At 50.0% G+C, this 14955-nt stretch overlaps 2 gene segments (V, D, J or C); both read left to right on the plus strand.

The window, feature by feature from the left end:
- The first annotated feature begins 4870 nt into the window (after positions 1–4870).
- Positions 4871–5703, plus strand: LOC132251547 (immunoglobulin heavy variable 1-8-like). The segment is given in 2 exon segments: positions 4871–4957; positions 5351–5703. Coding segments are annotated over 2 exon segments (396 nt in total).
- Positions 5704–13867: 8164 nt separating this feature from the next.
- On the plus strand, positions 13868–14723 carry LOC132251548 (immunoglobulin heavy variable 1-2-like). The segment is given in 2 exon segments: positions 13868–13954; positions 14371–14723. Coding segments are annotated over 2 exon segments (396 nt in total).
- Positions 14724–14955: the final 232 nt, after the last annotated feature.

The following is a 14955-nucleotide window of genomic DNA, read 5'->3' on the forward strand; positions in this document are numbered from 1 at the left end:
TAAAAGCCTAATTAAAGTTTAAGATGTAGTGGGGCCTTGTATAAAGTAAGGCCTAGTAAATTTAGCAAAGCCTAGAAGTAGTAAGGCCCTGTGGCACAGTAAAAATTACCTGATCAAAAGGAATGCAAGAATTGTACTGCTATTGGTCACTCTAAGGATAGTTGAAGTAAAAGGAATCTGAATGGTCGTTCGTTATCAGTATATTCAGAAGCTATAAATGAGCTGGGATATTTGGAAACCATTCAGAAGGAAGAGACAGCTCTGTAAGAGAATTAGTTAGCTGTTGCCTGGATCAGTGGGCCCGTGGACCTCGAAGAGCCCAAGAATGCATTTCAGGGTCCTTTCCGGTACCCCTTTGGACAGTGTCGTTCAGGGACACCTGACTTCGCTGAACTTTGAGTATGAGGCATGAGAGGCAGTGGTCTGCTGGGGAGCGATGGCCTCCACCTCTCTACACTGGGGAGGAGGCTCTTCTCAGCCAGACTGGCTGACCTGCTTGACTGGGCTTTAAAACTAAGCCCACGCGGGGTTGGGGGGATTACCGCCACTGCAAGCCAACTGGGAAACCCTTGTAAATCCAGCAGGCTAAGGCACTCAAGTGAGGTGTACCCTAGCCCTGGAATGATCTGTGGGGAAGGCAAGGGCCCTCAATGGGACACTTGCCTGCCTGTATACCAATGCCAGGAGCTTGGGGAATAAACAGGAGGAACTGGTCCTCCTGCTAAACAAGAATAACTACATCATAGGGATAATGGAGACCTGGTGGGACTCCACTTATGACTACGCCACAGGTATAGATGACTGTACCCTGGACAGGTGTGATCATGCACATAAAAGGGATGGGGGTGTAGCTCTCTGTCAGGGACAGCTATACCCCCCTGCAAATTGACATTGGCACCCAGAAAGGACAAATGGAGTATCTCTAAGTTAAAATATGTGGGGAACCTGTCCTTAGACTGGTTCTTTTTAACATCTTTATAAACAATGTGGACATTGGTGCGAGAAGTACTCCAGCTCGGGGGAAAAAAAGAAAACAAAACTCACAGCATGCTTATAGGCTCAGCGGTGCTATGCTTGCTAGCACCATGGCTGAAAGAGACTTGGGGGTCATGACTGACCACAAGATGAACATGAGCCACCAATGCGATGTCACAGCTGGCAAAGCAAACAAAACTGGCTTACATCCATAGATGCTTCTCAAATAAATCTCAGGATGTTATCCTCCCGCTGTACTCGGCCTTGGTGAGGCCACAGCTGGAGTACTGCATCCAGTTCTGGGCTCCGCAATTCAAGGATGTGGAAACCCTTGACAGTCCAGAGCAGAGCCACATGCACGATCAGAGGGCAAGATAATAGGCTTTATGAAGGGAGGCTGAGAGCCATGGGACTCTTCAGCCTGGAAAAGCGCAGGCTCAGGGGTGTCCTGGTGGAAGCATATAAATGTGTCAGGGGTGTGCGTCAGGATCTGGGGGAACACCTGTTCCCCAGAGCACCCCAAGGGAGGACAAGAACCAACAGTCACAAATTCCTCCAAGACCATTTTAGGTTGGACATAAGGAAAATTTTCTTTACTGTCCCAGCCCCCAAGACCTGGAATAGGCTTTTCCAGAGGTGGTGCAGGTGCCTACTCTGGACTCTTCTAAGAAACATTTGGACACTTATCTTGCTGGGATACTTTGATCCTAGCTGACTGCCTACCCCTGGGGTGGAAGGGGGGTGGGGGGTAGACTTGATGATCTTTTGAGGTGCCTTCCAGCCCTAACGTCTATGAAATAAGAAGTTCATCATCTGGGCAGCCCTCCAGGGTGCTTAGCATCATGGACACGACAGGCTTGTGGTTTCTGCTCCTCTTGGCAGTTTGTTCAAGTAACTACAGGAAGCTCACAGACCCTGGGTGAGAACAGCAGGGAGAGAGAGGTACGGTCTCATGGGGAAGGGTTCAGGCTCGGGTAGCAGGGGGCTCTGGGGTCTGTTTAATGGACTTACTTGTCAACTTTTCCTCGGTTTCAGTGAGAAGCAGGTTTTACTGCACTCCATGCCTCAGTTTCCCATCCATTAAATGGGCACAAGGGAACTTGTGTCCTGCCCAGGAATGAGATGCCCATCTAAGCATTAGTGCTGTAGCCCAGGTGTCCACGGGTTTCTACCTCCCTCTCCAATTGAGGGAGTTATTGGCAGGGCAGTGTGCTGTGGAGGGACACAACAGCCCAGTGGCCGCATCCGTTCCCTATAAAGTCAGGTCCAGTCAAACAATTACTTAACTATATACAGATTTATTATTACAAGAAAACCATTAATGGCTAAGGACATATATATATAATCTACATACAAATTCACAAAACAATAACCCCCTCCCCCCCCGCCACACACACTTATCATTCAAAATGGAGATGAACAGTAGAACAAACTAGACAAAAGGAAATTGATAGAGCAACTCTATAACTCTATTCATATATAAACTATTACTTCAAAACGGTTTGTGTTAACTGTAAGGCACAGTCCACAAATATAATCAGCAGTCCTTAGACTACCTAGGTGCCCCCCAGGGCAGGGGCCCCACTCCCAAGGCACCACAACAAGAAAGGAGGTAGGGGGGAAGAAAAAGGAGAGAAAGACCCCAAAGACTCCTAAGCTCCCCCACTATCACCCAGGAGTGGCCCATGTGGTGCCCGTTCACAAACCTCGGGGGGGGGGGGGGCCGTACCCTGTGGGGACCCTCTCTCCAGGGCAGCTTACTACTCCACAGTCCTGGAGGGTTTTCTCTCGTTCTCCAAGTCAAGCTCTGTTCCCCACCGGGTTTTCCTGCCACCTGACTCTGCTGCCGCCGTCCTGGCTTCGGGCCACATGCACCGCTGTGTGCAGGGGGCAGTTAGCCTTGTGCTAGGGGTTGGAGGCCTGGACAGCCTTGTGCAGCACCGGGGCTCAGTCTGTTCAGGACCCTCTGGGCAGTGTCATCTGCAGTGAGCTGCAGCCCTTTCTCAGCAGCTGTAGACCCGAGACACTTCAAGTGTTACACATCTGAGTTACTGGAAACTATATATTTAGTTAGAGCTCAAGTAGTTTACTCACAAGTATCATGCAGAGGTAGGTGGAGATTTCCTCTGGAGGCAGGCAGTCCATTGACCATGAGTTTCCAAAAAAAAAGAGCGAGTTTCACATGGTCCAGCTTCTCTGAGAGCTCTCATCATAGCAGCTCTCCCTCCTCCTGGGCGGTCCTTAACCAATATAGACCTTATGACCTCATTTACCTGATCCAATGAAAGCCAGAAACTGTTGCCTACAGCCCACCAATTTGAAACACATCACTGGTTGCTGGGTAGACTGGTAGGGTTTGTCGACCCCTCCTAGTCATGATGACAGTGCTTACAACATTAGGGAATTGAAGCCCCGACCTGGTTGTGTGAGGCCAGTCATGTAGGCAGAGGGAGCAGGTTTCCACCTCCCACAGGAATGCATCCAGCTCAGGTTACAACTCAGGGTTACCTGAAGCCTACGGAGCCAGAGGTGTCTGCCCTCTACAGTGACTAAGGGAACCACATTGTCAGAGAGCAGGGTTTCGGGAGAGACAGAGATGGTATTCTGCCACAGCTACTACATGTGCTAGGTATATCAGCCCCCTGGGAAAAGGCTGGAACGGCTAGGATACATCCGTACAGGCACTGCCAGTACTGGCTAAGCCCAGGCCTTTCTCAGCGCACTCACCTCCATGGACATCTCCATCAGCACACTGCAGCTGAGCAGCCTAACTGGGGGTGATGCAGCCATGCTGTGTCCTTAGCACGGTACTACAAGACAAACCACCATTAGAGAAGTTCACAAACCCATGTGGTAAGATGTCAGGTCTCCTGGGGATCACAGAGGCTCTCAGACCCCTGACCTAACACATGAGAGGGATCAAAATACAGGTTGGGGAGAGCAGTGTGCACCTGCCTTTAGGTGGGAAAGGGGAAGAGAGGTAGAAATGGCTTGTATGAGAATAGGGAGTTGCATCAGAATCTTACAAAACTCCCCTAAGAAACCTTGATAATCAGATCATTTTCCAAACTGAAATGAAAAGAGCAGGCCCTGATTCGCATCTTTTGGCAGTGAGGAAATAACTCTCTCAGAGTTAATGGTTTAAACACTGAAATTACCAGTGTGCCAAGACTTTATGCTTTCAACAGAGGATGTATTCAGATGGTGGCAGTAAAAGGCCATGGAAATACTTTGTGAAATGCTATAAGTTAATACATGGGAAGGTTTTATTCTTTTCAGAACAATGAGGCTGAAATATCCCAGATGAGGCCCTCAGCTTCCACAGCTTCTCTTCACTGAGTGGGATCTGCATTCAGCTCCCATTAGAAACCTCTGAAATCCCAGGAAAATCACGTGTCACCAGGACAGAGGACTCATGGTCATGGGTTGTTGCACTTCCAACTGCACTCGGAGCCTAGAAGTATGAAAACGCAGGTGACAGGTGAGGGTACCATGTTTAAAAGAAAGAAAGGGGGAAATAAAACTGGCAAAAGGGGAACGGGAAGGAGACTATGATAGAAATCCTCCACAGGCTCCAGTTCACTAATTACCAGATATCATGTAATAACATCTGTACTTGATCCCCAGGGTCTTTTCCTGTCAGGGGCAGTGTAAGACACCCGAATGTTAATTGGGCCCAGTTACATTTTGAGCACAAACTCTGGTCCCACTGGGGTCAACACATCTCAGGGCTACCATCTGCACAGCGCTGACCCAGTGTCCCTGTGGCCTGATTTCGGGGTGGTGGGCTGGGATAGATATAACTGAGTAAGCAGTGACCACATGCAAATGAGGAAGGGAACCTGCTGATAAACAGCAGCCAAGCCCCACGGAAAACCAGCCCGTGGCAGAAGAAACTCAGCATCTGTCCAGCCCACAGGGTCATTGAGGGGACCTGACATGGCAGGTCTTGGTGTGCTTCTCTTCCTGGCAGCTTGCTCAGGTGAGTGCAGGAGATGCACAGACACCCAGAGAGGACAGGACCCGGGGGGAGGAGAGAAGGTGTCAGGACCTGGGATCAGCCTAGGATGCAGCAATTCTGGGATATAATTACCACCCAAGGATCTCCAGTATTTCTCTGTCATCAGTGTGAGAATCGACTGGGAAATTTCAATAGGAAGTATGCTCACCTCAGGCTCAGACTCTGTGCACTTTGATTTGCCTGGAGAAGAATAGTGGGAAAGCATCTTTTACCACATGCAGTAAATAAAAGGAGTTTAGACACTTCTAAGCAGGAATAAAAAGGGTAGACATGGATTCAACTAAAAAAGGAATTGTAAAAAAAAAAGGCAGAAATCAATGAGACGTTATTCCCTCCATTGTCCTCTCTCAGCAGGAGTCAGCTCCCAGGTCCAGCTGACCCAGTCTGGCGCAGAAGTCAAGAAGCCTGGGGAGTCGGTGAAGTTGACGTGTAGAACATCTGGCTACACATTCACCAGCTATAGCATGGGTTGGGTGCGTCAGGCCCCTGGGAAAGGGCTTGAGTACATTGGATATATCTATCCCAGTACTGGTGGTACTGGCTATGCCGAGGCTTTCAAAGGGCGATTCACCATCACCAGGGACACCTCCATCAGCACGGCCTATCTGCAGCTGAACAGCCTGAAGACGGATGACACAGCCGTGTATTACTGTGCCAAGGACACAGTGAGACAAAATGCATCTAGAGCAAGTCAAAAACCTCAGTGAAAGCCTCTGGGTCTCCAGGCAACACTGAGTCCCTTTGTCACCCCAGTGAGCACTCACCCGGTGGAGGCAACTTTGGGTCCTTTCCTCCTAAGGTCTCGGGTGACCCAAGAACCCCAGTTCCAGTACAACCCAAGGGGATTTTGGTTCCTAGGTACCCAGGTCCCTCCTTCATCCCAGAGCTCTGTGTGCATGGCTCAGAGAGCAGCAGTGGAAGAGGCAAATAGGCCAAAGCCTTTGAGAAGCCATGTTATGGGATGGCTGTTATGTACAATGCTGGACATGCTGACATGTTTCACAGCACTTGAAAGTCTTTCTATCTTCTCTTCTTCAGGATGTGTATGCACACAGCCTCCCACCTCTGCGTGTACCCTCCCACTCCATCAGGACAAACTCTGCTCGGCTCCCTCAAGCCACCACTCTTCTGGTCTCCTGCTTAGTACTGGTCTTGCTCTGATGAGAAAATTCCTCCCTGCTGCATCAAGAAGGATGGAAGTGGGATTTAGGACCAAAAGCAACAAAACATACACAAGAGAGAGAGGGGGAGATTGGATGGAATTTATACATCCCTGTGGCACCCACCGGCTGGCACCACCCCGAGCTCTGCAGACAGAGAGAAGCACTGTCCCCCACCAGCCACAGAGGGAAGCACTGGGCCCCGTGCAGCTAAGGCAGGCTCAGGGGAGGTGGGAAAAAGAAAAAAAAATCAGGCTTGATCCATTTTTTTTTTCCCCTTGAGCGGAGCCTGCCTGCACAGCCCTCCATTGGGCTGCCTGCACAACCCCTGAGCTGCACAGGGCCTGGTGCTTCCCTCCGTGGCTGTTGCCCTTTGTTGGGTAGCAAACTAACACACCTTCAAGTTGTTTTATTTTGCCAGGTACTGAAGTAATCTATAGCGCAGTATGCCATCAACAGTGTAAACAGCATTGCCATTAAAGCTGTTCAAAGGGGCATTTAAGCCAATTTAAAGGCCAATTTTGTGGTATGTATAACGGCCCCTGGTGCCCACTCATCTTCATAGGTTAAAAGTAGTGCAAGGGGAATACAAAAGCTGAACTTGGGAACCACCAAGGACAATTTGTCTTCTTCAGATGTGTGAAGCTGAGACTTTCTTAGGGAGGATCTGATGACCACATCCACGTTCAACAAATGGCAACTCAACAAAAGCCCATTCACTTTCCTGGTTCCCCGCACAGAGTCTGGAAAGCCTGGCATCAGTTTCCCTTTCAGCTGGGAAGATGAAGCGTACTCATGGAAGCTGTGATATTTGTTGACATTATGCCCCTATTTAGGAGATCCTCATCAGCAAAATAATAGACTTCATTCACCGCTCTTGCTGACAATTTCAGCTCTCATTTTGCCCCTCTTCAAATAAGTTTTCATTAATAACACCACACAACCCACTGAGTGACCCGGTGCCTTTCCACGGTCCCATTCTTTGGGTCCCAGGTATTATTTATGGGCAATGGCTGGTAAGTCTGAGGTTCAGTTAAACAATTAGCAGTGAACATACAAACGAGGCAGGATCTATCCCTGATAAAGGAGAGGAATTGAGGATCCACCAGCGACAGAACAGAGTGCAGTCTCGCTGGCCCTCCAGGGAGCTCAGCAGCATAGGCAGGACAAGGCTGGGTTTGCTGCTACTTGGGGCAGCTTGTCCAGGTAAGTGGAGGTGATTAGCAGATCCCCAGGGAGGAGGGAAGGCCTGGGGGGAGGGTAAGCAGTGCCTCTATTACTTTCAATCTCTAAAGGGATTTGGGACCCAGACTATTATTGAAGCTGAAAGGAATTTTAGGCTCTTTAGTTCCCAAATCCATTATTAAGCTCTTATTTGTGGACTTGCTGACCAGCACAGAGTGCCAGGGAAGGACTACACAGAGCAATGTGACTGGTTGTACCATGGAGACGGATGTGGGAAAATGGGGGGTACTAGAGGACTACACAAAGGACACAAGCCAAGGGGATCACATGTGGGAGCCACTGCTATTCCTTCCTCTCAGGAAAGCTGGCCAGGGACCACAGAGTGATCAAACACACACTATAGAGAGAAGCTTGAGCAAGCCTTTAAAAGGAAGAAGAGAGTGCGAGCTGGAGCCATGAGGACAAGGAGACTTGCCATAGTTCAAAGCAATTCCCCCAGGGAAATGTTAACATTGGATCATTTTCCCACTACAACAACAATGGTCATTTTCTTGCTGACAATGGGCAGTTTTCCTATGAAAGGCCTCAAGGAAGACAGCACCAGGGGGTAGACATTTTATTCATCCCACAGAGGAACCGAGCCCAGGGAGGCCCGCATCTTTCCTGCTAAAATGGAGTGAAATTTTACTGCAGTCTGAACTGGGCACCAGCCTTAATTCTCCTAGATCAGTGAGGCTGGGATTTTCCATGTAAGGCTCTAAGCACCCACATCCCTTGAGAGGAGCTGGTGAATTGGCCTTCAGCCCTCCTAGGAACCACTGAAAACCTCAGGGGAAAATAACTAATATATCTTAGCAGGGCAGAGGCCTCATGTCCATGGTTCCTCAAGCACTTGGTCAGCATGCACAGCTATCGCGTATGAAGATTATGACAATCCAATATGGGGCCTCTCTGGATACAAGGTCTTGCTAGTCATACTTAAGCCCATAACTCACTCTTTTTGATGCCACCCCGATTGCAGGTTTTCCTGATTCACAGCCCAGAAGTAAGATGTGGTGACCTAGTGCCCACCTATAGCTACCTTATGGGGCTCTGCCATCATTTTTGGACCATGGCTGGTGAGGCTGAGGTGCATACAAACAATTAGCAGTGACCTCATGCAAGGTGGGGGGGAGGTGTTACTGACACTGGAGAGTGTCTGACCCCACTGAGAATTTGTGCGGTGTAAAGTAGAGGAGCTCCAGGCTGCAATCCAGAGATTGCATGCCATCAAGGATGGTGAGCAGAAAAATCGACTCGTATTGCCAGGCCCTTCACCCCCTGGAGGCAGGGGGTAGACAAGGGTCACCTTTCAGGACAAGGGAGGACTCAGGGATCTTCCATACTGTCCAAGCAGGGGGTTGGACCAAGGTGGTCAAAGGCCCTAAGGCCTGCTGCACCAAGGTCCCCTCCCCTCTGGGGCTTTGCAATAGGTACAAGCATCTTGCAGCCCCAGTAGAGCCTGCGGAGATGCCAGTTCCTGCAGGCAAGGGAGGATCACCCATCCCTACTCTCCCTAAGATGAAATACAGAGTGCTCGTCATGGGAAACTCACTCCTGAGGGGGACTGAGGGGACAACTTGCTGCCCCGACCCCTTAGCCTGGGAGGTCTGCTACTTCCCGGGGGCCCACATCTGGGACATAGCAGACGATCCCAAAGATTATCCGGCCCTCCGACCACTACCCTATACTCCTCATCCATGTTGACATGAATGAAACGGCTTGGAGTAATCCTAGCCAGGTCATGAGATTGCAAGGCTCTGGAAGCAGGGCTTGGCGGGTTGGGGGTGCAGCTGGTCTTTTCCTCACTCCGCACAGTTGTGGGTCCTGGGCTGAGGATGGAGAGACGGGTAGAGGTAGTCAACCAAAGACTGCGATGCTGGTGTAATCATGAAGGCTTCAGCTTCCATGATCACCAGTCTGCTCTTTGGCGAGAGAGGCAGTGGTCTGCTAGGGAGAGATGGCCTCCACCCCACCTCACTATGCTGGGGAGGAGGCTCTTCTCAGCCAGACTGGCTGACCTGCTTGACTGGGCTTTAAAACTAAGCCCACGCGGGGTTGGGGGGATTACCGCCACTGCAAGCCCACTGGGAAACCCTTGTAAATCCAGCAGGCTAAGGCACTCAAGTGAACCCACCCCTGCCCTAGCCCTGGAATGATCTGTGGGGAAGGCAAGGGCCCTCAATGGCACACTTGCCTGCCTGTATACCAATGCCAGGAGCTTGGGGAATAAACAGGAGGAACTGGTCCTCCTGCTAAACAAGGATAACTACATCATAGGGATAACGGAGACCTGGTGGGACTCCACTTATGTCTCCACCACAGGTATGGATGACTATATCCTGGACAGGTGTGATCATGCACATAAAAGGGATGGGGGTGTAGCTCTCTCTGTCAGAGATAGCTATACCCCCCTGCAAATTGACATTGGCACCTAGGAAGGACAAATGGAGTCTCTGGGTTAAAATAAGTGGGGAACATGTCCTTGGACTGGTTCTTTTTAACATCTTTATAAACAATGTGGACATTGGTGCGAGAAGTACTCCAGCTCAGGGGAAAAAAACAAAACAAAACTCACAGCATGCTTATAGGCTCAGCAGTGCAATGCTTGCTAGCACATGGCTGAAAGAGACTTGGGGGTCATGACTGACCACAAGATGAACATGAGCCACCAATGCGATGTCACAGCTGCCAAAGAAAACAAAACTCTGGCTTACATATATAGATGCTTCTCAAATAAATCTCAGGATGTTATCCTCCCGCTGTACTCAGCCTTGGTGAGGCCACAGCTGGAGTACTGCATCCAGTTCTGGGCTCCACAATTCAACAAGGATGTGGAGAACCTAGACAGTCCAGAGAAGAGACACATGCACGATCAGAGGGCAAGAGAACAGGCCTTATGAAGGGAGGCTGAGAGCCATGGGACTCTTCAGCCTGGAAAAGTGCAGGCCCAGGGATGTCCTGGTGGCAGCATAGAAGTATGTCCGGGGCGTGCATCAGGATCTGGGGGAACACCTGTTCCCCAGAGCACCCCAAGGGATGACAAGGACCAACAGTCACAAATTCCTCCAAGACCATTTTAGGCTGGACATAAGGAAAATTTTCTTTACTGTCCCAGCCCCCAAGACCTGGAATAGGCTCCTTCGAGAGGTGGTGAAGGCACCTACTCTGGACTCTTTTAAGAAACGTTTGGACACTTATCTTTCTGGGATCCTTTGACCCTAGCTGACTTCCTGCCCCTGGGGTGGGTGGTGGGGGGGGGGTGTTCTTGATGGTCTTTTGAGGTGCCTTCCAGCCCTAACGTCTATGAAATAAGCAGCTCAGAGTCTGGGCAGCCCTCCAGGGTGCTTAGCATCATGGACACGACAGGCTTGTGGTTTCTGCTCCTCTTAGCAGTTTGTTCAAGTAAGTACAGGAAGCTCACAGACCCTGGGTGAGAACAGCAGGGAGAGAGAGGTACGGTCTCATGGTGAAGAGCAGCAGGGGGCTTTGGGGTCTGTTTAATGGATTTACTTGTCAACTTTTTCTCGGTTTCAGTGAAAAGCAGGTTTTACTGCACTCCATACCTCAGTTTCCCATCCATTAAATGGGCACAAGGGAACTTGTGTCCTGCCCAGGAATGAGATGCCCATCTAAGCATTAGTGCTGTAGCCCAGATGTCCACGGGTTTCTACCTCCCTCTCCAATTGAGGGAGTTATTGGCAGGGCAGTTTGCTGTGGAGGGACACAACAGCCCAGTGGCCACATCCGTTCCCTATAAAGTCAGGTCCAGTCAAACAATTACATAACTATATACAGATTTATTATTACAAGAAAACCATTAATGGGTAAGGACATATATATATAATCTACATACAAATTCACAAAACAATAACCCCCTCCCCCCCCACACACACTTATCATTCAAAATGGAGATGAACAGTAGAACAAACTAGACAAAAGGAAATTGATAGAGCAACTCTATAACTCTATTCATATATAAACTATTACTTCAAAACGGTTTATGTAAACTGTAAGACACAGTCCACAAATATAATCAGCAGTCCTTAGACTACCCAGGTGCCCTCCAGGGCAGGGGCCCCACTCCCAAGGCACCACTACAGGAAAGGAGGTAGGGGGGAAGAAAAAGGAGAAAAAGACCCAAAGACTCCTAAGCTCCCCCACTGTCACCCAGGAGCGGCCCATGTGGTGCTCGTTCACATCCCTCGGGGGGGCCCTACCCTGTGGGGACCCTCTCTCCAGGACAACTTACTACTCCACAGTCCCGGAGGGTTTTCTCTCGTTCTCCAAGTCAAGTTCTGTTCCACACCGGGTTTTCCTGCCACCCGACTCTGCTGCCGCCGTCCTGGCTTCGGGCCACATGCACCGCTGTGTGCAGGGGGCAGTTAGCCTTGTGCTAGGGGTTGGAGGCCTGGACAGCCTTGTGCAGCACCGGGGCTCAGTCTGTTCAGGACCCTCTGGGCAGCGTCATCTGCACTGAGCTGCAGCCCTGTGTCAGCAGCTGTAGACCCGAGACACCTCAAGTGTTACACATCTGAGTTACTGGAAACTATATATTTAGTTAGAGCTCAAGTAGCTTACTCACAAGTATCATGCAGAAGCAGGTGGAGATTTCCTCTGGAGGCAGGCAGTTCATTGACCATGAGTTTCAAAAGAAAGAGCGAGTTTCATACGGTCCAGCTTCTCTGAGAGCTCTCATCATAGCAGGTCTCCCTCCTGCTGGGCGGTCCTTAACCGATATAGACCTTATGACCTCATTTACCTGATCCAGTGAAGGCCAGAAACTCTTGGCTACAGCCCACCAATTTGAAATGCATCACTGGTTGCCGGGTAGACTGGCAGGGTCTCTCGCCCCCTCCTAGTCATGATGACAGTGCTTACAACATTAGGGAGTTGAAGCCCCAACCCGGTTGTGTGAGGCCAGTCATGTAGGCAGAGGGAGCAGGTTTCCACCTCCCACAGGAATGCATCCAGCACAGGTTACAACTCAGGGTTACCTGAAGCCTACGGAGCCAGAGGTGTCTGCCCTCTACAGTGACTAAGGGAACCACATTGTCAGAGAGCAGGGTTTGGGGAGAGACAGAGATGGTATTCTGCCACAGCTACTACATGCACTAGGTATATCAGCCCCCTGGGAAAAGGCTGGAACGGCTAGGATACATCCGTACAGGCACTGCCAGTACTGGCTAAGCCCAGGCCTTTCACAGCGCACTCACCTCCATGGACATCTCCATCAGCACAGTGCAGCTGAGCAGCCTAACTGGGGGTGATGCAGCCATGCTGTGTCCTTAGCACGGTACTACAAGACAAACCACCATTAGAGAAGTTCACAAACCCATGTGGTAAGACGTCAGGTCTCCTGGGGGTCACAGAGGCTCTCAGACCCCTGACCTAACACATGAAAGGGATCAAAATACAGGTTGGGGAGAGCAATGTGCATCTGTCTTTAGGTGGGAAAGGGGAAGAGATGTAGAAATGGCTTGTATGAGGATAGGGAGTTGCACCAGAATCTTACAAAACTCCCCCAAGAAACCTTGATAATCAGATCATTTTCCTAAATGAAATGAAAAGAACAGGCCCCGATTGGCATCTGTTGGCCGTGAGGAAATAACTCTCTCAAAGTTAATGTTTTAAACAATGAAATTACCAGTGTGCCAAGACTTTGTGCTTTCAACAGAGGATGTATCCAGATGGTGGCAGTAAAAGGCCATGGTAATACTTCACGAAATGCTATAAGTTAATACATGGGTAGGTTTTATTCTCTTCAGACCAGTGAGGCTGAAATATCCCAGGTGAGGCCCTCAGCTTCCACACCTCCTCTTCACTGAGTGGGAACTGCATTCAGCGCCCATTAGAAACCTCTGAAATCCCAGGAAAGTCACGTGTCCCCAGGGCAGAGGACTCATGGACATGGGTAGTTGCACTTCCAAATGCACTCACAGCCTAGAAGTATGAAAACGCTGAGAACATAACACTGGGCATCCCTGGACACTGGGTCTTCCTGGTCTATATGGGACCCATAAGTCCAATGAGCTTACCTCAATGAGCTGCTAGCAACCACAGTGGTAGACAGGTGAGGGTACCATGTTTAAAGGAAAGAAAGGGGGAAAAAAAACTGGTAAAAGAGGAACGGGAAGGAGACTATGATAGAAATCCTCCACAGGCTCCAGTTCACTAATTACCAGATATCATGTAATCACATCTGTACTTGAACCCCAGGGTCTTTTCCTGTCAGGGGCAGTGTAAGACACCCAAATGTCACCTGGGCCCAGTTACATTTTGAGCACAAACTCTGGTCCCACTGAGGTCAGCACACCTCAGGGCTCCCATCTGCACAACGCTGACCCAGTGTCCCTGTGGCCTGATTTCGGGGTGGTGGGCTGGGATAGATATAACTGAGTAAGCAGTGACCACATGCAAATGAGGCAGGGAACCTGCTGATAAACAGCAGCCAAGCCCCACGGAAAACCAGCCCGTGGCAGAAGAAACTCAGCATCTGTCCAGCCCACAGGGTCATTGAGGGGACCTGACATGGCAGGTCTTGGTGTGCTTCTCTTCCTGGCAGCTTGCTCAGGTGAGTGCAGGAGATGCGCAGACACCCAGAGAGGACAGGGCCTGGGGGGAGGAGAGAAGGTGTCAGGACCTGGGATCAGGCTAGGATGCAGCAATTCTGGGATATAATTACCACCCAAGGATCTCCAGTATTTCTCTGTCATCAGTGTGAGAATCGACTGGGAAATTTCAATAGGAAGTATGCTCACCTCAGGCTCAGACTCTGTGCACTTTGATTTGCCTGGAGAAGAATAGTGGGAAAGCATCTTTTACCACATGCAGGGGGTCTGTGGATAAAAGGGCTTTAAATAAAAGGAGTTTAGACACTTCTAAGCAGGAATAAAAAGGGTAGACATGGATTCAACTAAAAAAGGAATTGTAAAAAAAAAAGGCAGAAATCAATGAGACGTTATTCCCTCCATTGTCCTCTCTCAGCAGGAGTCAGCTCCCAGGTCCAGCTGACCCAGTCTGGCGCAGAAGTCAAGAAGCCTGGGGAGTCGGTGAAGTTGACATGTAGAACATCTGGCTACACATTCACCAGCTATAGCATGTTTTGGGTGCGTCAGGCCCCTGGGAAAGGGCTTGAGTACATTGGATATATCTATCCCAGTACTGGTGGTACTGGCTATGCCGAGGCTTTCAAAGGGCGATTCACCATCACCATGGACACCTCCATCAGCACGGCCTATCTGCAGCTGAACAGCCTGAAGACGGATGACACAGCCGTGTATTACTGTGCCAAGGACACAGTGAGACAAAATGCATCTAGAGCAAGTCAAAAACCTCAGTGAAAGCCTCTGGGTCTCCACGCAACACTGAGTCCCTTTGTCACCCCAGTGAGCACTCACCCGGTGGAGGCAACTTTGGGTCCTTTCCTCCTAAGGTCTCAGGTGACCCAAGAACCCCAGTTCCAGTACAACCCAAGGGGATTTTGGTTCCTAGGTACCCAGGTCCCTCCTTCATCCCAGAGCTCTGTGTGCATGGCTCAGAGAGCAGCAGTGGAAGAGGCAAATAGGCCAAAGC

This window comes from Alligator mississippiensis, chromosome 7, assembly GCF_030867095.1.
Source record: "Alligator mississippiensis isolate rAllMis1 chromosome 7, rAllMis1, whole genome shotgun sequence".
NCBI classification, from domain to species: domain Eukaryota; kingdom Metazoa; phylum Chordata; order Crocodylia; family Alligatoridae; genus Alligator; species Alligator mississippiensis.